This window comes from Epinephelus fuscoguttatus, linkage group LG12, assembly GCF_011397635.1.
Source record: "Epinephelus fuscoguttatus linkage group LG12, E.fuscoguttatus.final_Chr_v1".
Lineage (NCBI taxonomy): Eukaryota > Metazoa > Chordata > Actinopteri > Perciformes > Serranidae > Epinephelus > Epinephelus fuscoguttatus.
In genome coordinates this window covers 24771897-24794519 of record NC_064763.1, presented here as the reverse complement: position 1 = coordinate 24794519, position 22623 = coordinate 24771897, and the positions used below count along the sequence as shown (strand labels likewise).

General features: G+C 41.1%; 1 protein-coding gene across 4 annotated transcripts in view; it reads left to right on the top strand.

Annotated features, from left to right (window-relative positions):
• ltbp3 (latent transforming growth factor beta binding protein 3) overlaps positions 1-22623 on the top strand; it is a 57122-nt gene that overhangs the window by 20487 nt on the left and 14012 nt on the right. For 2 of the 4 annotated variants that reach the window (XM_049592322.1, XM_049592319.1), the window contains exons 2-20: positions 4541-4807; positions 4916-5079; positions 5174-5279; positions 8861-8947; positions 9107-9223; positions 9323-9478; positions 10698-10805; positions 10925-10938; positions 11019-11088; positions 11352-11429; positions 12230-12358; positions 14979-15110; positions 15200-15328; positions 15470-15589; positions 18479-18601; positions 18719-18841; positions 19652-19771; positions 21234-21359; positions 21679-21849. In XM_049592322.1, the coding sequence (XP_049448279.1) occupies positions 4541-4807; positions 4916-5079; positions 5174-5279; positions 8861-8947; positions 9107-9223; positions 9323-9478; positions 10698-10805; positions 10925-10938; positions 11019-11088; positions 11352-11429; positions 12230-12358; positions 14979-15110; positions 15200-15328; positions 15470-15589; positions 18479-18601; positions 18719-18841; positions 19652-19771; positions 21234-21359; positions 21679-21849 (2340 nt within the window). The remainder of the gene's footprint in view (positions 1-4540; positions 4808-4915; positions 5080-5173; positions 5280-8860; positions 8948-9106; positions 9224-9322; positions 9479-10697; positions 10806-10924; positions 10939-11018; positions 11089-11351; positions 11430-12229; positions 12359-14978; positions 15111-15199; positions 15329-15469; positions 15590-18478; positions 18602-18718; positions 18842-19651; positions 19772-21233; positions 21360-21678; positions 21850-22623) is intronic. The other 2 variants (XM_049592320.1, XM_049592321.1) reach the window with 2 other exon arrangements.

Genomic DNA, 22623 nt, shown 5'->3' with positions numbered 1-22623 from the left:
CGAGTCCAAGACAGTTATAACCGAGCCCGGCCAACCCTGACAGACTTTCTGATTTTTAAGTCTGAACCCGACACGAGCCCAACACAGTTCCCTGACATAGTTATTGTTATCATGGTTACAGCTTGTCTTTCCTGATAGCAACTTTTGTCTAGTGTCTTCCATTTTCGTTAGCTCAGTCTGAATATTTACCGCCTCCTGCCTGTAACTACTGGCCCATGTTGCGTTTAGGCGTTGTCACGTTGTCACAGCAGCATGTCAGGAGGGCCGAAACTGAACCGAACCCGAGCAAAATTTCTGATTTGTTATCCGAACCAGGCCCGTCGGGCTCAGGTCGGGTATCCACACTCTGTGATGGTCGCGTGATGGTCGCAGCACTGAAGAATATGCCTACCCTCCCAGTTCCCTCTCATATTAAAGGCCTTTGCATACTGAGTCTGATTTTTTCAGATGAGATTTTTTTTGGTTCTTAAGATCTGTGCTGCATCGGCTGATATCCTGAGTTTAATTAGAATCTGTATCCGTCTAGACTGTAGAAAGAGGTGTGCTGTGCTGGCAGCTGCAGCTGTGTATTGTACTTTGCATGTCATCACACTGGGTTCATTTTGCAACAGACCTCATTCTCACAGCCCCACCCAAGAAATATTAGCCAAAATCTGGAATACGATTCCCCTCCTTTCCTTTGTGTTCATTAGTGTGGCATTGACCCTGACTGTGCTACATCAGAGCGCCGCTCTCATTCAGACACCTTCCTAGCCAGACGGGGCCTCAGCCCAGACTTTTCCTTACACTATGTCGTCTCTCCGCTCTCTGTGGTTTCAGATTGTGTAATCACTTTTGGAGAGAGGTTCTTTTCCTGACTTTCTGTGTCTGTTATCCTAATTTTCAACCCCCGCATCTTTCCCAGTTTCCTCTCATTCTAAATCCAGTACTGAAACGAAATTTGAACCGTGGAAACAGGAGCTCTTAAGTTGAGTTTTGAGTCCTATACAGTCTGGGCTGCTCACCCTCTTTTTCCTGCCATGCCTGAGCCTTCCAGCTCGATCCTGCATGTTGCTGCCTGCACTCAGTCCCAGTGGTTAAAGACCGCTGTCACATGGTGTTAGGTAGTGGAAGGCTGCTTCTGAAGTTGCTTCAGATTAAAAGTTTTTTACTCCAATAGTCGGTTGTTTCATTGAGGTCCTTCAATTTTTCTGCCAGACTTTCACTATGTGAGGATGTCCCTGCTGTGTTTAAAGTGATCTAGTCCCCCAATTACGCCACAGCCCAGACTCCCTGGCAGTCCACACCTAATTACTTCCATGTGTGCACACTTGGCTCAGCAGCAGAAAGAGGCCTCCTCTCCTCTCCTCTCCTCTCCTCTCCTCTCCTCTCCATAATTTTATGATACAGGTTACTTTGGTGTAAACCTCAGCACTGGAATAAAATCAGTGACAATATAGAGTTGATGTTGGAGAAATGATGGATTTAAAGATGTTTCGCAGAGTCTTGGCAAGGAGGAAGAGGAATGTTGCCATGCACTCAAAGACAACAATACCGTGTTGAGCATGTATTCTGTGTATTTGACAGGGAGGTTGTGATTAGATGTGTAATTGCTGAGAAAACACGGTGGAACAGAGTACTGCAAGTGAATAAATGTTTTGACTGTAACCATAGTAAAAGACGGAGCAATTTAAACTGATTAGGAACAATTTGGAAAATTAAAGGACTGAGTATTGAAGTGAAATGTGACCTTCAAAGACGATCAAGCCAGTTGAAATCTTCTTTTATCAGTTACAGGGCTGTGACTCAGTATTCATGAATTTGCCTGTGTTTGGTCCATAAAACGTTGCTAGTTGAAGTACATTGAAAAATGCTTTTTGCTGTTTGCTGTTTGATCAACAGTCCAAAACCCAAAGCCTGAACCACTGAATTTTTTGATACTGTGCTTAAAAAATCACCCCCCCTTTTTAATATTATCAGCCCATTAAATGGCCGTTATCAGTTGTTTTCATGAACATTGTAATGCTTCAGATGCGGCAGACTGCACCTACCAGTGGGCCAAAAGGTGCGTATCAAACAGTGTGACGTCGTCGCACATTTGTTAGGTTTCAGTTTCACTTTGGTTAGTTTTAGGTGCCAAAACTTCTTGATTAGGTTAAAGAAAAGATTGAGATTTCTGTTGCAATAAGAATGTATAAGTATGTAAGTGAAGTATGCTATGTCAATGTTGACTTTTGGTTTCACACAGGACACAAACAGCGGTCTCTTAAGTGAAAGTCCTGTGTATGTTTGACCGGTCCATCCACTGCAACCTCCTACCTATGCAGATTTTGTTGCTCTTTATAAAACATCACCTAAATGCAAATGTGGGAGGTAGAGTAGGGCCATACTGCCGCAAATCTATGACTCCCAATGTCAGCTGATAACGGCCATTTAATGGGGTGATAACACTGGAAGTGGGTAAATGGCTTGACATTTTGTTTCTTGGCCCCAACCGTCTTGGAGTCTCCATAGGTTGCCTGCCAACTGCTTAACTAAATTATCAAAATTGTTGCAAATTAAAGTGGAAGTTATTGTTGGCACAGCTGTTCCAAAGACGACCAAACCATTTACTGTTTTTCTCAAAGCCCAGCAACTACCACAGTTCCCACAGCTGCTTCAGTTGTTCCACTGTCCGTCATCAGTGGGGATAGTACCTGTAAAGAACGTACATTAATACTCTTAGGTAACTGGGCATAGCTACTGGGGAAAACAGAAGCACTATCCTCTCCCTGTTTTAGTTGTGCAATGGTTGACAAACTTCCTTTGTGCCATAAATCAAACCTTCATTTTCCTGGGAGATTGTTCCTGGTGACATAGGGAACCAGACTAAATGCAGATTGTGTTGTTATCAGGGTGGCTGCAGGTCCTTAAAAAGTCTTAAATGTCGTAAATACACATTTACTAATAAAAGGTGTTAAAAAATGATAAATAAATTCAGATTGAATGGATCTTAAATGTTTTTTGTCACATCACTTATATAATTTTTGGTGTTTGTATTCTAGGAAACATAATTCTAACAGGAGGGAAACGCTATTCGATGGGGTACTAGACTTCGGCACAACACCTGTATGTGTGCAATGCCCTTATTTTTGCCCCGTCAATACATTTAGATCACACAATGAGTCTGCAACGTCATTAAACTAGGACCTTGCAAGCTATGAAAAATAGGAAAATGCAAGTGAAAGGACAAAAAACTTAAAAGAATAACAACAATTACTCTAAGTGATTAAACCCAGTGCCTGGAAATGTTTATGAGGCAAACTGAGCTATAAGTCTAAGGTGTTTCAGACGTGGTAAAATGGGGATCAGGGTGGTGGAATCGCACATGTAGAGCTGTAAGCACAGATCGTTAGGGTCATTTTACTGCTCATTTTGAACTGATGTCAATGTGTGTACTTGGAAAGAGTCTATTTTCGCTCTTGGTGTGTGTTCCTATCACAAGTTTAGTATTATATTTCATTTAAAGTGGTATTAAAAGGTCTTAAAAAGTCTTAAATGTAACTTGTTTATACCCTGATTATTCTATAGCGCATCCAAAATTGACTCCTTTATTGGGTTAATTGTTTCATATTTATGCAGATATTTACTGATTGAATTGTATTTTGTTCATAAGCACTTGCTATTTGTTTTAAGATGTTTATTGTGGCTGTTTTGATTGAAAGATATGCTTCTACATACTAAAACGTGAATTTAAAGTACTGAAGCATATTTTTGGTAGTGATACTAAAACTCCCTACATTTTGGATATTACCAGGCCCTGTGTAAAGAGTACTGAGACGAGATGGCCTTCCTGAATGAACTTTCACTATTACTTCTTCAGCAGTCATAGCTGTAGTAGTGGTGTCGTTTGTTTTTCAGCTTTCTCTCGGGTCTCTCCATGGATTCATAACTTCCTTGCAGTTTTCTCCTCAGTCCTGCTCGCTCTCTTTCACTTTCCTCTGATTGTTCTATTGTGGGAATTTCAAAAACAACTGGACTTTACATAAACACAATGGGAGACCCAATAAAACCGCAGTGAATACTGTCTATGCCATGAATCTCTCTCCAGCCAGCAGCTTTCCCATAGATTTCAAGATCTTTCCCATATGTCAGAATAGAGCTGTTAAACAGATCAATGACTCTACCTGCTTTCCTGCTCAGACGCTGCTGCTGCTGCTGACTGGCTGACTGAAGGGACCTGTTAGTCCGTCATGCTGATGTGACTTTTACAGCGGTACAGCTCAAAGTGAATACTTAACGTGGCCCGAGTCATGCCACAAACTTCTCTGTCTGTCTGCCGTATTTATGTGATACGACACTAAATCATCAGTCTCAGTCTGTCTCTGAGGTGAATTCATCTAAAATGAGAAATTCCAGTTGGATGAGACTCATGAATAACTTTCATTTACTTGTTGTATAACTAATTATTTGCTTGTGTTGCTCGTGTGTGTGTGTGTAAGCTTTTCCTCTCCACTGATGATTCATCGCTCTGAACTGTTGACCCTCGGTATGACAACTCTCCCCCTGTCTCTCTCTGCAGTTGTGTGTCCCCTGACGTGTATGAATGGAGGAGTATGCAGCTCGAGGAAACACTGCCTGTGCCCGCCCGGCTTCACCGGTCGGCTCTGCCAGTTTCCACTCCACCAGACACAGCAAGCTCAGGCAGCACGAGGCAACAAGCAGCCGGTCTACCCCATATCTTTGAAGCCAGACGGCCAAAAAATATTGGAGCAATTCAGCATAGGGCGTACCCAGTTGACGCAAACACACTCTGTTTTTACCCTACCCATGTCGCACTCATCTGAAGGTATCTATCTGTCATCCATTGCCAGAACTTTTGCATCTCTGTTGATTTTTCTTGATAAATTTGTGATGCATTTTGCTCCCATGATATCTTCCTTTCCTCTATTTTCAGTGCAGTTTAATGTACGCGTCCACCACACGCCAGACACCTCTGTAGTCATTCAACCCCTAGATCCATCAGATGTCAAGCCTCCTCACAAGACAGGGCAACGCCCGATCCCCTCGAGACACAAACCAAAGGGGCGCTGCTTCCAGGAGACCACACCCAAACAAGCTGTGAGTTTAGACACATGTCGCACTGATGGACAATCCAGAAGGCTTTTGTTTGTCATGTCCACTGATAACATTTCACTGTCTCGTCTTGCTTCAGTGCAACAGCACCCCGCTTCCTGTTCTGACCAATCAGGAGGATTGCTGCGGCAGTGTGGGCAACTCATGGGGACAAAACAAGTGTTATCAGTGCCCCAAACTGCCAAGTGAGTTTCAGTTTTTTTCCATCTTTGTAGATACCACCCACCGTTTGTTTACTCTTATCTGTTTTTTTAAGTGCAACAAACTGTTTTCTTAAAGTAGTCCTTGGTATTTTTATCCCATCTACATCTTGTGTGTTCCTGGGAATAAATTATTGTTTGTCGAGCCAAAAACGTCAAGCATTCCCTGCAATTTATCCCTTCCACCTTAAGAAATTATGGCCCTGGATTAAAACAATCACTTCATACCTCTATAAAACTGTGTACATGAAAGTTAGTGGTGAGGTGGGGTAGGGAGTGTGTGAACGGGTTGAGCAGGAGAAAACGGAAGAAATTACGGGAATTACACACAGACAGTGAGACAGAAAAAGGGAATGTGGAAAATAACCCTCTACTTAAGCGTGTTCCTATGGGCCTGCCCAGTGCAGGACTGTCATCACATTGCTGGAGATTGAATTTCAAGAAAATCTTGGCTACTCACGTTTTTCCACTCCGCTATTATTCCGTCTCTCAGTTCTGACTCAGACAATGTGGCCTTTGACAAAACCTGATACTGTATGTCTGGTTAGTCTTTAGACAACTGGATCCCTGCCCGGAGTGCTGTCTGTTTTGTTTCATTCATATCCATTTATAAGCTCCTTGTTGTTTTTGTTTTTTCTTAATGAGAATGGCAAACGTGAGCTGTGATCTTTCCCCTCTTTTCATTGTGTTTTCAAAATGTTTGTGTAAGTCCCACAGCTCTCTAATAAAACTTCAGTACATGCTGTTACTCCCTCATGGAAAGAAGAACATTCTTCTGTTTTAGAGCTTCAAAGCTCATTTGGGGAATGAATAAGAACAAGAATAATGCACTGTAAACCTCATGAAAGACATTTCTATTCTGTGACAAAGTACACTTCATCAAAGGCCTCATAAAAAACAACTGTCATCAGAAAAGAACAAGAAAGGCAAAGAAAGAAGAAAAGAAAATCTGAGTTCGTCCAATCATAAAATCATGACATAAAATGTTAAAGGAGGAGTTTGACATTTTAGGAAACATGGTTATTAGGGCTGGGAGATATGTCATGAAAATTATATCACTGTATTTTTGGGCTATATCTTGATACACAATAAATATGTCCACATTTTTAAATCTCCTCAAAAGCACTTCATCAGTGCTAGGACTTGGAAACAAAAATGAACGTACAGTATTTCTGACCAAACACCCTCTCTGATGCGACTAAGTTGTGGGGATGACTATTGGTATTTTTTTTTGTGTGTGTGTGTGTTTTTTTTTTGTTTTTTGTTTTTTTTCAGTAAACATTAGTGAGATTTTTTTGATCAATAATGCAGCTATATAACAACTAAGTGGGTTAAGGCAAGTGTTAAAACAAACAGAAAAGTCTGGTATGTTGATATGTTTATATCAGTAATGCAGCCTTTAAAATGAGGGGAAAACACCATTTATGTCTTATCACGATACGATAACCAAAATCTAAGACAATATATAGTCTCATATCTCAATAACGATCTAATATCTTTATATTTGCCCAGCTCTGACGGTTGTTCACTTTCATGTCTGTACAGCTAATGTGAAGCCAGCAGCTTTGTCACAACCAAGAAGAGCCACTCTTGCTGTTTCTCTGTTTTCAGTCTTTATGCTAAGCTAAGCTAACTGACTGTAGCCTTACATTTAACTGACAGATATGAGAGTGGTATCAGTGTTCTCGTCTAACCCTCTGCAGGCAAGTGAATGAGACTATTTCTCAAAATGTCAAACTTTTGCTTGTCAAAGTTGGCTACAGTAGCTTCTAAAGTGTTTTAGTGCCACTGCCAAAAATACAACTGCCTCTTTAATGTGACTGTGTGTAAAGTTGTTGTCGTTTTTAAATGTTTTTAGACTAATATTAATGCACATGTTAAAGGAATAGTTTGACATCTTGAGAAATATTTACTTGCTTTCTTGCAGGAAAGCAAAACTTGTTGCTTTTACACTTCTGTTCACATAGTTTGGTTTAATTTATTTTGGTCATTTTCCAACTTCTAAAACACAAATATACTGGTAGATAGACAATACTCAAATGTTAAGTTAATGGTAATGATAATAGAAATAGAAAAAAAAAACGAACAAAACAGGACCGAAAACATGTATGGTGAAGCTCTAGCTTATTACACCTACCCTTTTAACATTCATTGTTTTGTCAGCTCCCTTTGAATTATACAGAGCAATACGAAGCTGATGGAACTATAGTCTTGGACCAAGACGTTCGTTGCATGAACGTCTTGAAAACGAACCCCGTTTTTCGTTTGGGGGTTCCCGGTCTAGACCGATTCACGTCTCCATAAAGATGAAGACATCCCGAGATAAAATGCATGTTTATTGAACAATAACGGATATACAAACACACGGCAACCCCCGTACTCCTTCCTAACATCTGTGCCTATGAGGTGAGTACATTACATGTTTGATTTGAACGTTTATGGTTATGTGAATCGGTCTAGACCGGGAACCCCCAAACAAAAAACGGGGTTCGTTTTCAAGACGTTCATGCAATAGTAGTTCCAAGGCTAATGGAACTACAGACATTAAAGCCTAATGTCTGCCCAAATATACTCTGTTCATACTCTGTTCAACATTCACACTTTTTTAACTCAAAGGCTTTCATGGTGACACAGTTGGTTGTGCACATGAAAAGTGACAGAAGTAGTTCTGTGAAGAATTTAAACCAAAAATGCTTAAGAGAGAGATTCAAACTGTGCTTACTTTTACACCTCTGCACACCTGGCCAGTGGCTGTGTAATGTGGGTGTTGTATTTCAGTTTTCTGAGCTTGTTTCCACCTTGTATTAACATGCATCTTGGACGGTCCGATCAGAAGTGGACAGCTTTCGGTGTATCTGCGTCTCCATTGAGTGACTACTTGCGATCGCACCTCACTTTCCTGCTCTCTATGCAAATCAACACGTGCATCATTTTATTAACCATCAATAGGAAACTACTACTGCAGGAGTGTGAGCTCTGTGCCAGGGACAGTTGGTGAGAGTCTGCTGGTACACACACAGTGACAGGGCTAACTGTTAGCATCACACGGCTAATGCTACCTAACGTTTATTACCAGGTTTAACAACAGAGTGAAGCTGTTTCGGTGTGAGTTTGTTGGGACCCCTGCTGCTGCTGCTAGGTTAGCAAATGCTAACAGGACAGACATCGAAATGGCTGCCAAGAAGACAACAGCAGCCCCAGTGTAGCCTTTTATTCTGTTTCGGGAAATTTTGGTTGTATTTCCAGTGCAGCTGATGCAGGAAAATGGCGTGTGAGTGCTTAAAGATAAGCTGAGTATCCTGTAAAGTTTCCTGACACTGTTAAACCTTTAACATTTCCAGATATTTGAGAAAGTAGAAGTTGGTGTTGGGAATCCCTCATGATTTACAGACTGAATACTGACGAGAGCTAAAATTCTATGTTTATATTAAGTGTTAAAAATGAATATGAGTTGTATTTTGGTTTGTATCCCTCACCCGCAGCCCTTCTAATTACAGAAACACAATTTCACTCACACTTATTCACACCTCTCCCTCTGTGTCTCGCCCTGTCTTCTCCTCCCTCAGATGCATCAGTCAAGCATACCATTGTGGAAGAGTCCGGCTCCACCTGTCCGCAAGGCTATAAAAGATTCAACAGCACCCACTGTCAAGGTAACATGGGCAGGATGGAGCTTATAACAAACACAGAGCATGTACTTGTACTTAATAAAGCCTCAGCTCCCATGTCATGAAGCTCTGGTATCACTTTCTGAATATAGGGTACATCAAAATAACCTTTTTATTTTTGCACACCACCTCATGACCTCGAAGATATCAACGAGTGCTCCATGCAGGGCGTCTGTCAGAATGGAGACTGTCTGAACACGCTGGGCAGCTTCAAATGTTCCTGCAAGGCTGGTTGGGTGTTGGAGAGGAATCGATGTGTTGGTGAGTCATAAGGTTTCTCTCTTCATATCAACTTCAATTATATTATATTTTATTCCATAATTGGATTCCCAAATGAAACCCTGTTGTCTCCTTTGTCAGAGTCTCCAGATGAGCAGGCTCAGTGCTTCCTGATAGCGTCTGAGGCCAGGGGCTGCGAGCACCCGCTGACGACCCACCTCAGCCAGCACTTGTGCTGCTGCACGGTGGGCAAAGCCTGGGGCCCCAACTGTGAAAGATGTCCTCAGGTGGGCACAGGTGAGTGAACGGAGACTTAGAGGAGCAGTTACAGGCTGAGAAAGTGTCAGACTAATTTTCAATAAATATAATGTTTAATAAAAACAAGTTGCAGTTCATGATATGTGGGACATTATCGGTCCATGCATCTGCACATATACACATTTTATGAATACAGAAGGTTGAGTTTTGATACAGGTTCCTCCTGGATGTTAAATGATCATATTTTTACTGCATGAATTTATGTATTAATGTACATATTCTATTCTTACTACTTTGACATGTAAATTAAGTAGTAAGCTCAGCCATGTGTGTCTTTAGCTTGATTAAGATTTTTATCAGAATGCTCATTAAGTTTGATCAATTATGGTGATTATTCCAAGTCATTACGCAGCTCAAGGTCTTGTTAAAGGGACGGTACAACCCAAAATAAAAAATACATGTTTTTTCTCTTCCCTGTAGTTTTATTTATGAATCGGGATAGGTTTGGTGTGAGCTGCAGAGTGCTGGAGATATCGGCCGTAGAGATGTCTGCCTTCTCTCCAATATAATGGAACTAGATGGCACTCGGCTTGTGGTGCTCAAAGTGCCAAAAAACACATATAAAAAACTAAACAGCAATGTCTCTTTCCAGAAATCATGACCCGGTTACTCAAGATAATCCACAAACTCTCTACCGAACTACACCTGCTAACCGTACCACTGCACAGAGGAAAAGGTGCATTTACTGTTAGCTGACCTCACACAACTGAGCAAGTTGTTGTTACACAGCTCAGCCGAGGAAGAGGCCATTAAAGTTTATATCTCCCACAGTCAGGAGCAGAAGCCTCTCGTCCATGAGTAGATGCACTCTTCCTTTTGTGCAGTGATACGGTTGTTAGGTACGTGTAGTATGGTAGAGAGAAAATAGTTCCTACATGAAACTACTCACAACAAGGTCTGTTTTTATTTTTGATTTTGGAGTAAACTGTCCCTTTAATAGTTTCTCTTTCTTATTTTCTGATGACTCTTTATTAAACTTGGATCTCAGCGATTTAAGAGAAATTTTGGCCTAGGCTACTAATTGATGCGTTACGGTTTGTTGTGTTAGATTCCAGAGAGTAATCTTTGCGTCTTGCAGATTTCAAAAGAACGATTCGGTTTTTCATTTGCTTTAAACTGGCTGCATGTGTTTCACAAAACATGAGAATCTTAAAAGTGAAATAAAGTAACAGTGAAATCCTCTCTCTGTGGTGCTCAGTGGCCTTCAGTAAGATCTGCCCTGCTGGGAAAGGATACCTTCTCCAAAATATAAGAGAGACCGTGGCCTTCCCTCACAATTTCTTCCCCCGCAAGTCTGACAAAGAGGGTGAGTCGTCAGATACAGTTCACAGCTCTCAGGAGTTCTTAAACTTCTCTACTTGTGAGTGCTTTGTACAAATCAGGTGAATTCACACTGTAATACGTCTCTTTCTCTTTCCCTTTCAGAACCAAAGTGGCCGGTAAGATATTATTTCTCTTTTTAAGAATGAATACATTTTAGTTCTTGCTTTTGTGAAATCTGATTATCCCTTTTAACCAGGAGAGGCCTCCAGAGACGGTGACTGCTCCACCGCAGTCTCCCACCAGCACCAGCAGTCAGCGTGTGCCTGGTAAACTCACTTCTAACCCTAGATTCATACTCCATAACATCAGTAATAAACATGTTGAAACACAGGTGAAAATTAAAATGCTACTGGTGCTTAATGAGCTTCGGCTGTCACAGTGAGGGGAAATTTTCTACAAGGACTAGTGTAGAGAAATGTTCCCCGTGTGTGTGTGTGTGGTGAAGATAAAAATCTCAGGACTAAAGTTCAACATGTCATATTTCCTCCTAAAGTCTGTCCACTTCATCTCTCTTCTGTTGGATCCACAGTTGTTAAACCCACCCCTCCAATAATCATCAGAATGACCCCGGACAATGACCCCTTCGAATCACAGACAAAAGTCTTGCGTGAGTTCCCTGCAAACACCTATCCTGCTTTAACCTTAATAGCGAGCGTTACCTCTGTCAAGGCTGGTTCATGTTTCATGTGCCTCAAAAGTGGAAAGCCCGGCTCTCCACATTCCCCAGTAAGAGAAGATCTTGTGGTGAGCTTTGGGTCCATCACTCACACATGACATGTTGACTTTCTCCATGTAATGAACACAATTTATGACGCCATCCTCAAGAGTTATTCAGACACTGAAGCAATCCCTGATGATGGAACTGAATCAAAATAGAGGAGTCAAGTTTAACACCGAGCTAAATCTAGTCTGACGCATGCTTCTTTGACACTGAACTGATGGTTTTGGACACTTTGCATGTTGTTTGCATTCAGCCATGAAGCATGAACCAGCCTTAAGGCTATGTTCACACTCTTCGTGTTTTATGGAAGCAAGTGTTGCCATAACTTAATTTCGTGCAGGTGTTTGAACTTTGTTTGCATAAAAAGAAAGAAAAACATTCTTGAAGGAGTGTTGGAGATCTGTTTCTGATTCTGGTCTTTGAGACATTTTCTTGTGTGCTCATATATAATTTAGAAACTCAGCAGAGTTCCTCTCTCTGTCTTTCTGACTAACACCTGTCATTGGCTCTGATATGAAAAAGACAGATTTTAAAACTTCAGTAGTGTGAACATGGCTAAAGATAGAGGGATTTAGCCACAGCATGGGTGTTACCAGCTTTAAATATATATATGTATCTCTACACACATCTGTGTATCTATATATATATGCATGTATATATATGATGCTTGTTTTCCTTCCTTGAAGCAGAGACAGATGAATGCAGGCTAAGCAGGAACATTTGTGGTCACGGGGAGTGTGAGAACAGCCTGAACGGCCACATCTGTCACTGTCACCCTGGCTACCATCTCAACCCGCAGAGGAACATCTGTGAGGGTAAGAGACAATGGTAGAGACAGAGGCTGGAGGAGGGAGTGGTGATGGATAGCTACGAGAAATTATCTCGTCGCTATTCTCCCCAAAGTTTCTTATGCATGGATTTCCCCTGGCAAGCAAACTTTTCCCTCTCACAGATAAACAATTGCTCAGAAGGTGGAAACTTAAGCGTCCATGAATTTTGAGCAGTGGCTCTCATGCTGTCTGCCGGATAATATATGGGTGCTGCCCTGAGTTCAGCATTCACAACAACAGCAGTGGCTCTTGGATCTTATCGCTCTCAGTGTTGGTTGTTCTTTGGATCAAAAACAGATAAATTACAAGAATGATAAATGAAAAGTTTTTGACCTGATCGTCGTTATGTCCATTCACCTCAACAACTATAACTAGAAAGATGATTACATCTCTTATTGGTCTGCACATGTAATGCAAAAATCATAATATTTACAATCAGCATTTTGGCTTCCACAATCAAAGGAGCTGTATTTGACATGGGCGGCATGGTGATGCAGTGGTTAGCATTGTCGCCTCACCGCAAGAGGGTTCCTGGTTTGAACTCGGGGTGGGGGCTCCCTTCTGTGTGGAGCTTGCATGTTCTTCCCGTGTCAGCGTGGGTTTTCTCTGGGTACTCCGGCTTCCTCTCACAGTCCAAAGACATGCAGGTTAATTGGTGACTCTAAATTGTCCGTAGGTGTGAATGTGAGTGTGAATGGTTGTTTGTCTCTATGTGTCAGCCCTGTGATAGTCTGGTGACCTGTCCAGGGTGTACCCTGCCTCTCGCTACAATGTCAGCTGGGATAGGCTCCCACTCCCAGTGACCCCTGACAGGATAAGCAGTTACAGAAAATGAATGAATGAATGAATGAATGAATGCATTTGACATTCAGAGTGTTAATATAGCAGCGAACAACTATTTTATATGTAAAGACACTGCAGAGTGACATCCTGAGCAGAGAATGAAGTCCCTCTACCTGTGTGTAAATTGTAATCTGAGCGTCTCTGTTTGTTGTTGAGGTAGACGATCCAGCCACTAGTTTGTTAGCTCTTGCATGTGTGTCCTACTGGCTCGCTAATCACCACAGGTCTGCACTCGATGCACCACTGTTAACAATGTCCTGATCCACAGTGGCGGAACGGCCCTCCAGTCACCCCTCACGTTAACACTGCTTGCTCTGTCAGCACTGTTGCCATTGTTAGTACTGTTCGCGCTGTTAGCACCATTAACTGCTAGCCGCTAACTCAGCCACCTTCATGTTGAGAGCCGTGTGTAGACAATCACAGCCCAGACTCTGAATCATAGATATGCTCTGAATGTCGTATACAGCTCCTTGATATTAAACCTGATTGTGTGTGATGTTAAAGCTAAGGATTCAGCTGTATTAATGCTTTATTAAAGGGGCATTCCACTGATTTTACACTGAGAGATGAGTTGGTCATGAGGAGTATAAGTGAGCTTGGGAAAACAGATGGAAATGTCTTTTAGAGCTCTGAAGGGAGCTTGTATCACCCGGGGCACCAAGTAGCTCACCTGGTAGAGCAGGCGCCCCATGTACTTAGGTTATGTCCTTGCCACTGTGGCTGTCAGGTTCGTAACCAACCCACTGCCCTTTACCGCATGTCATCCTCCTTCTCTCCCCTTTCACTGTAAAGCTGTCAAAAAAATAATCAATTATCATTATTTTAATTATTACAGAAATAGCCAAAAAGTCATCTTTAAAAAGCCCACATCAAAAACTGGGAGTGCCAGATTTAGAAGATGTGGGCATTTGCTTGTCAGGGTGGATATTAGTGCTGCCTTCAAATAGAACTCGTGAGCTCATGGTTATGACATGGGAAGTTGTGTATATGACGTCAAGTGGTTAAGTCGTGAGAACGCTGCTGCTAAGCAACAGCAACAAGGTTGCCACAAGACCCAAAGAGTCTAACAATTTAGCAAGCTAGCAAGAGAGCAAAGTTATGCAGGAAATGCAAAGGCATAATGACAGAGGAAAAAGATGAGGCCATTGGGAATATCAACATTTTACTCAAACATATAAAATCCTGCAGAATCCATTTTTGAAAACGTCACCCAACATGTCACAACTTGAGAACACGGAGCTCTCAGTAAATGTCCAGTTCCAATGTTGTGAATACCACAAGAGGGGTGCATTTTAGCTGGAGTAGCCCTTTAAGAAACACTTTTTTGTTTTACTTATAGGTTTATCACGTAAAATGTGACAGTAGTTTAATCCATAAAAGTCATTTCTGCTAAAGCTATGAACCTCACTGTAGTCAGGTAATATGTTTCTCCAACAACTTATATGTGATTGGTTAAAAATTATGTCTCTGCATCTAAAAATCCCTTAAAAGTAGAATTTGTATGTCCTCTCAGAGTGAAATAAATGGATCTGTATGATTAGCTGTGTAGTTTATGTCATGTATGTGAATGCATCTGGTCATAGTAAGACATACTTAAACACTATCACTGAAGGAATGATGTTGGGACAGGTGATGAAAGACACTTCCAGCAGTCAGAGCACTTTGTCCTCTGAGCTCTCTGACCCTCTTTTGTCTGCCCGTCATAAACAACACAGTTATTATCATGTCATTGAAGTCATTGTGTCTCTCTCCTGTTGTCCAGATGATAATGAATGTGACTCAGAGCCGTGCGGCCACGGCAGAGGCCTCTGCGTCAACATAGAGGGAGGATACAAATGCCTCTGTCGTCAGGGCTACAAACACATGGTGCAGCATGGGAGACTCAAGTGCGTAGGTAAGTTGGATTGCAGTATTTCTATGTTAACATATTTGTTTCCAGAAGTTATCAGGTCCTACACTGGCTCTATCCTCTCTGTTCTGCAGATGTGAACGAGTGCTCGAAGCAGGACATCTGCGGCGTGGGAGGCCAGTGTGTCAACCTGCCCGGGTCTTATAAATGTGAATGTCACAGCGGCTTTAGGAGCAAGTCACACCGTCATCCAGCCTGTGAAGGTACAAAGACAGTGATGATTATGACAGTATGGATATAAGTGCACAGGCTCTCCACTGACAAAACACTTATTATGGTTGTCTCTGTGCTCTGCGTGTGTGAATAAATCATCGGTATGTGACACGTCTTTTCTCTTGCTCCAGACATAAATGAGTGTTTGAACCCCGACACTTGTCCCAATGAGCAATGTGAGAACACACCAGGCTCTTATGAGTGTGTTCCTTGCTTGCCTGGTCATGAAGCCCGCGCCGGCACGTGCTACGGTGAGTTTAACCCTGATGTACAGCAAAGCAGCAAAATTCATCACTTATTACCTTGTTTTAATCTCCCTTTTTTGGGTGTGTTTCTGTGGGGAACTTCAAAATTGAGGGCATTAATAATGTCAGGGTTAAAGTGGATCATTAATCTAAAAAAGGGCCTTACTAATTGATTCTAAAATGTCTGAAATCAATCTTTTGAAAGTCTTAAAAATGCTGAGACATGACAAGTAGGATTTTATATGTAGGATTTTTTTTCTGGCATTACATCGCAAAATATTCAAATAATTGGTAACATCTATTTTTTAAGTAATTTATCAAATGCCTTTCACATTTTCAACAACAGCAGGTCAGGATAGTGCAGGGGTAGGCAACCTGCGGCTCTGGAGCTGAATGCAGTTCTTAAGACCTCTCCGGTGGCTCTCTGGGGCTTTGACATGAAATTATCTGGAAATGAATAATGGTTATTTTTTAACATTCAAAATTTAATTTGTCATTGTTTTAGGCCTAGAGTGATACATGCATTTTTCAATTGTAAAAATGTGTAGCCTATACATCAAATTAAAAAATGTTTTAATGTTTCATTAACTAAAATTTGTGGCATACGTCTACGACTTTTCCTCTTAATTTTGCACAACTTCAGAAGTGTTGGCTAGCTCTCTCTGACAAGGCTAGCTCTGGATTCCAAATTCGAAAAAGGAAAAGTCAGTAATTTATAATGAATCCTCATTTACACCTATTTGTAATGTTGATGGGCAAATTTAGACTTAATAGGCTGTTAACTTTATTCAAATATGTTTTGTGGCTTGAGGCAGATTTTTTTTCTTTTTTGGCCAATAATGGCTCTTTTAAAGGTAAAGAAGAGGCTTTTAAAGGTAAAGTTTGCCGACCCCTAGGATAGTGGGACAACACTTACATTTTCTTTGCGGCTGGAATGCCCAGAGCAGACGATCCACTGTCTACTTGCTAGCTGTCACTGCACCCTGAATAATCTGTGAAAGTGCAAATACAGTGAAAATTTGCTATCTGACCAAAATTTGGCATCGCTGAAACATGTACAAGACAATGCATACGAGGCTCGGTGCGTTTTATGCAAAATGTTTTTCAAACTTGACGCGATGGAAATCAAAGCAGTGGAATCCGATGCAGAGTGAGAAACGCAAAATTGCCAAGTCATGGTTTATGTTGCAATAAACATCTAAGCCAAAGTAATTGATATTGTTGGTTTTTTTCCCTTTCAGTTTTGTTTGTTGTAAAATTATGTTAAATTTAATTCAAAATGAAATAAAAAAAAACTCTTCAAGAGTCTTAAATCTACTTTGCCTTTAACTGAAGGAACCCTGTGTCATGATAAAAATTCAAGACTAAGTTAAAATGCTCCTTCAGTGAGGCAAGTAATGTGGTAATGTGCAAAATATTGAGATCTGTTAATTAAAAAAAAAATAAATAAAAAAAAAATAGTACATTGTTGATCACAACAAGCAGCAAGTCACCCAAAGAAAAGCCACATAAAGTATATTCACTAGTACAGACCTGCCTTGATGGGCGGAGTAAAATGTCGGCAGTGTGGCGATCCGTCCATCACCGCACTCGCATTTGCGACTAAAAATAGTTTTGAGTGAGCAAAATAGCCTTAAATCATTCAGCATGCTGTGCGAGCAGCCTACAGATTTCAACCAGCAGCAGAAACGAAAGACGAATCCCATCGGTTGTGGGTTGAACGGGGGTCACAGACACAGACAGTAATGTATTCCTGTCAAATACGGCGGCCATCGGCTTACCGGCGATGGGAAGTCGGGTCCAATAATATCCTCTTCTTGGCATCATGACTGCCCAGAAGTACCTGAACAGCTGAGCCAACCGGACACAGACCATACGTGACGTGTCAGAGGAGAAACGAGCCGTGCACGGCCCACAAACCTCACCACACTTTAGGGACTGTTCTTTACTTATGAAGGGACTGTTCTTTACTTGTCAGGGGAGGAGGGTGGCTGGTTGATTTTTGCTTGATTTTTGTTTTATTTATTTATTTTATTTTGATCCCCCTATGTTCATCACTCATTGATGCTGTTTTTGAAGTATGAATAAGTCAATAAGTAATTTATTCCATTGAAATATCATTGATGTATTATAGAAAAGTGATTTATCTTTTTATAAATGACAAAAGGCACATCTGCCTCATTTTCGCTGTGGTATCCTGATACTACTCAGAACCATGATATTTTCATTGGTATCGTACAGTGGGTCCTAATTTTGGTACCGTGACAACACTCTGGAGGGGGTTCATCTGCAAAAACTAATGAAAACTAAACAACGATATTTGGTATTCGGTACTCGGTATTCGGCCAAGCGTTTAATATTATTTGGCTTCGGCTTCGGCCACAAATTCTCATTTCGGTGCATCCCTACAAATCATTATTAGGTGTAATTTGAGCCATGAAGTGTGTTGGGCATCATTACATGGAAACATCTTCGATTAACCTACTGTACAAGAAGAACCCTATTTTTTAAAATATTACAATAAACACACATTATATGCTATGTCTCTAGGTAGTCTGTCCTCCACATCTTCACTGGTTAAAGACAAATATAGTAGTTTTATATTATTGTAATAAATCAGGTGTTAGAGCCATTTTTTAAAAACATTTACGTGCATATTATATGAGTTACAAACCTCACTGGGGAAAACAAGACATAAAGTAGTAGCACTGCAATAATGTGAAATATATTAGTAGCAGTATCAGCCAAACCCTGGAGAATACCATTGGAAATTATGCAGTAAATTCAATACTGTGAATCTGCACTGCAATGATAATAAAAAATGTAATTAGGTCCAAATAAAAGAAACATTGCTACAAACTGACCATCTTTTCATGTCTCCTATATGTTTCACAGACATTAATGAGTGTCAGAAACCTGGTATCTGTCCCAACGGGCGCTGTGAGAACCTCCCTGGTACTTACCGCTGCCTGTGTAACGAGGGCTTCCTCCCATCTTCAGACAGCAAAGTCTGCGGCGGTGAGTGATGCTAAAACCTAACCTTTACATGACATTACCAACACTAAGGTGCTTATGATGCGGTTGAGTGATTTGATGGCCGTTTGGTGCTGAAGTTTTTTTTCTTTTCCCAAACAGACATTGATGAGTGTGAGGACGTCCGGCTGTGTGCTTACGGTCACTGCATCAATACAGAAGGCTCCTTCCAGTGTCAGTGCTACCCAGGATACCAGCGCACACAGGAGGGCAGCCACTGCGAAGGCATGAATTATTCAACACGCCATGTATTTTAATAGTGTTCACATTACGGCTGTACTGAGTCTCATTTGTCGTCACATTTGAAACTTCTATTACGGTTTTTAAATGAAGCTTCAAATGTCTGTCGTCATACTTTATGATTTGATTATAGAAAACAAGTGTCACACACTCTGGCTCCATATGCATTTCTTTTATTTTGATGATGACGTTTTAACCTTTGGGCCCTCGTCATGATCAACCATCATGATCAACAATCATACAGGTGCATGCCTCACTTTGTGTGTGGCAAGTGGAAGAACAAATTGTTTTTTGACATCATTGTAAATGCTGAACACCAACAAACATGGATTGAGGCAGAATATATTGTTAAATTAAAACAAATTTTGATGCTGTGGAGTCACTCGGAAAGTTTCCATCACACGAGTCTGACAATCCTACACAGCCACCACTTGAACCCAGTTCTACAAATAGTATAATACTAATTATATTAGTGTAGCCACAACTTTATTTGCACCTGTGCAGAAATACCAGGCTTAAATTGAATGAACAGACACGTAAAAACAAAAGAAAAAAGCTGCGCAGCATTCAGATGTTGTTGTCAACATTATGTATAAAGCTTTGAACAGTTTGGTACAGCCCGACTTCACTTAGAACCAATATGCAAGTTATTACTGCTTTAAACTCCCTTGATATAGTCATCACTGGACTGTCCAAATAAAGCATGACTGAGTTCACATTGTTTTCGACCAGTTCATTAATCCTGCTCACCACATGCTCCACATTCCAACATTGTTTTTATTTCCTTCCCTTCAGATATCAATGAGTGTGAGAGGCCATCAAACTGTCAGAGGGGCCGCTGTATCAACAACATGGGCTCATACCACTGCGAGTGCCAGAAGGGTTACACACTGGTCGGAGGCAGGAGGTGTCAAGGTCAGTCCCTTTAATTCTTTAAGGCGAGACCTTTCTTAGAAAACAGGATGCTGTCTGTCGTCTTGTTAGTAACTGACTCATATGCAGGATATGGTAAGCTAAACTGCATCTTTAATGGTTCAGTGTGTAGGATTTAGGGGCATCTATTGGCAGAAGTGATATATAATATTAATCACTATGGTTGTATTAGTTTCATTTTCATTACCTTAGAGTGAGCCATTATATCTACATAGGGAGTGGGTTCTCATCCATTTAGTCCACAATGTTGCACTGCCATGTTTCTATGGTCGTCCAGAACGGACAAACTAAACGTTTGCTCCAGATAGAGCCATTCACTGGCACCTCTTAGGGTGCTTTCAGACCTAGAGTTGTCTTGCTTTGGTCTGAATCAGGGACTAATCTTGTCGCTAAGTTGAATAATTACCTAGAGTTGGTTTGTGTTCTCACGGCAGCATTTACAAGCGGACCAGATCAAATGCCTTGTGCGAGAAAGCTGCTCTTGATTGGTCGGAATTTCCATGTGGGAAAAATCCAGGAAGTAAACAAAACGTTGAAGAAGAGTACACTTGCAAGATAAATGTGACACTTTCTAATGTCACAATGGAGGGACAACTACGCAGGTTGATCTTAGCGCTGCTCATCGTGGACTATATTGCTGTCATTGTTCATTTTAGTCAAACCATACAGTTTGAAAACGAGGCGCGGCTCCAACTAGAAAACAATGTGTTGATGCATTGGATGTGCTGAATGTGCATATTAAGGCAGTACAGGAGGAGGTGCACATTAATAATCCTCCAGGACTGTAACATGCTCATGTTTAACCCAAACAATGTGTCATGTGACTGCAGTTGGTTCAGATCGAGGTCGGAACATGTTGTCACCACAAACGAACCGCACCAGAGTTCATTTGTAACTGGACTGAGACCACCTCTTCAAGAAGGTCTCAGTCTGGTTGTTTTGGTGCACACCCGAGTGTAATTGCTGTGTTCACACCTGCCCAAACAAACTGCACTTAGGGGGCAAACAAACTTCAGTTCAATTGAACCAAACCAAACAGGGCAGGTGTGAAAGCACCCTTAGTCTAGTCATCTAGTGGGCCGAATTGGACCCTTTGACACCCCTGCACTAGCCCTTTGAGTTTGTTTTATTTACAGTATCTTTTTTTCTCATCCTTACCTTACGAATTATTATTATTTTGCTTAATCACTGACAGCTGTAAATTCCACATATCTCTCTGGCATTGTGGATAAAAATAAGTGTACCTGATATGGACACTGCATTTGCTGATTTTTAAAATGTTTAAACAAATATACCAGTGGCTGAATGTTTTCTTATTTCATTCTGAATAAAAATTAAAGATGTTTAAAAAAAAAAAAAAAGAACAAAATGTATTTGTTTGCAACTCAGATGGTGTTTGGATTGAAACAAACACTCAGAGCAGCATGTGTGATTTCCCTTTCAGACATAGATGAATGCGCCGACAGAAGCCTCTGCCAGCCCTTCGGCTCTTGTGAGAACAGACCGGGCTCCTACGTGTGTGCCTGCAATCACGGTTATGTCCTCTCAGAGGACAAACACAGCTGTGAGGGTAAGCCTGCTCTGATTCCTTCTGCTTTAGCGTGGACCCACATTTATCCCCGAGCTTAAACCAGGCCTGAACATTTGATCCCCGCCTGTCCTGAAACCAAAACATTTCAGTTCAAACCAATCTAACGACCTGAAAGACAAACAATTATAATTATTGGTCATAAATTACCAAATCATATATTCTATATGAACCAAGTCACAAAATAAACTAAAATTAAGAGACAGGCCAGCTTGGCGAGCCTGAATGAGATCCAGTCCAGTTGCTGGATTTGCACACCAAAACATCTGTTCCCTAACATTCCCTGTGTTTGCTCCTGCAGCAGTTCGAGTAGTGACGGATGAGAAGAAGGAGTGCTACCTGAACCTCGATGATACTGTGTTCTGCGACAGCGTCCTGGCCACCAACGTCACCAAGCAGGAATGTTGCTGCTCCATTGGTGTGGGATGGGGAGACCACTGCGAGATCTACCCCTGTCCTGTCTCCCAATCTGGTACATTTACATCCTGGGTGCATAATGCACATAAACACACATTTGATCAGGTTATTAATGGGTCTGTACCTCAGTGTGTTGAATGTGTTACTCACAAGGGTTTGGACAATAATAATATATATGTAATGAACATAGTGTTTTGGTCAGGCATCTATTCAGACTTTGAAAGTTCAGAGTTTATAGGAGTTTAGAACATTATGATGGCCGTTCCCATGCTCAGTTATGTCTTATAAGTTGTTGAAACAATTTTCTGGTTTATACCATTGTTACACAGATTTGGTGCTAAATGTAAGCATTTTTTACCACTTGAGAATTGAAAAAATGGTTAAAGTGCCCTCCAAAATACCACATTAATACACCAAGACCTTGAAGAATACTGTAGAAGAATCCATGCTGTAATTTGGAATCAAAAGCTTCTGACATATGGAGATTTCTGGAAGACTTGCATTTTTCGGGGATTGGATGGCAGGCAAATCAGTTCTGGAAACTTATGAAAGCCTTACATCCTCTGAATGTCCAAGGTCTCTAGTTTGTGGTTGTAAAGTTTCATGAGGCTGTGATTATCCTGAAGGTCACAATGGGTCATTTTATACAGTAAGGACACGTTTCAAAAAACTGCAATGAAAGGCTATTATGGGGACTAACATCATCTCACATGAATACAATTTGGCTCATTGAATCCATGGGAGTCTCAGCTATCTAGGCATACCCAATTTATGCATTTCTAAGACACTTTAGGGACCACAGTATGCAGAAATATTTAAAGAACTGCTT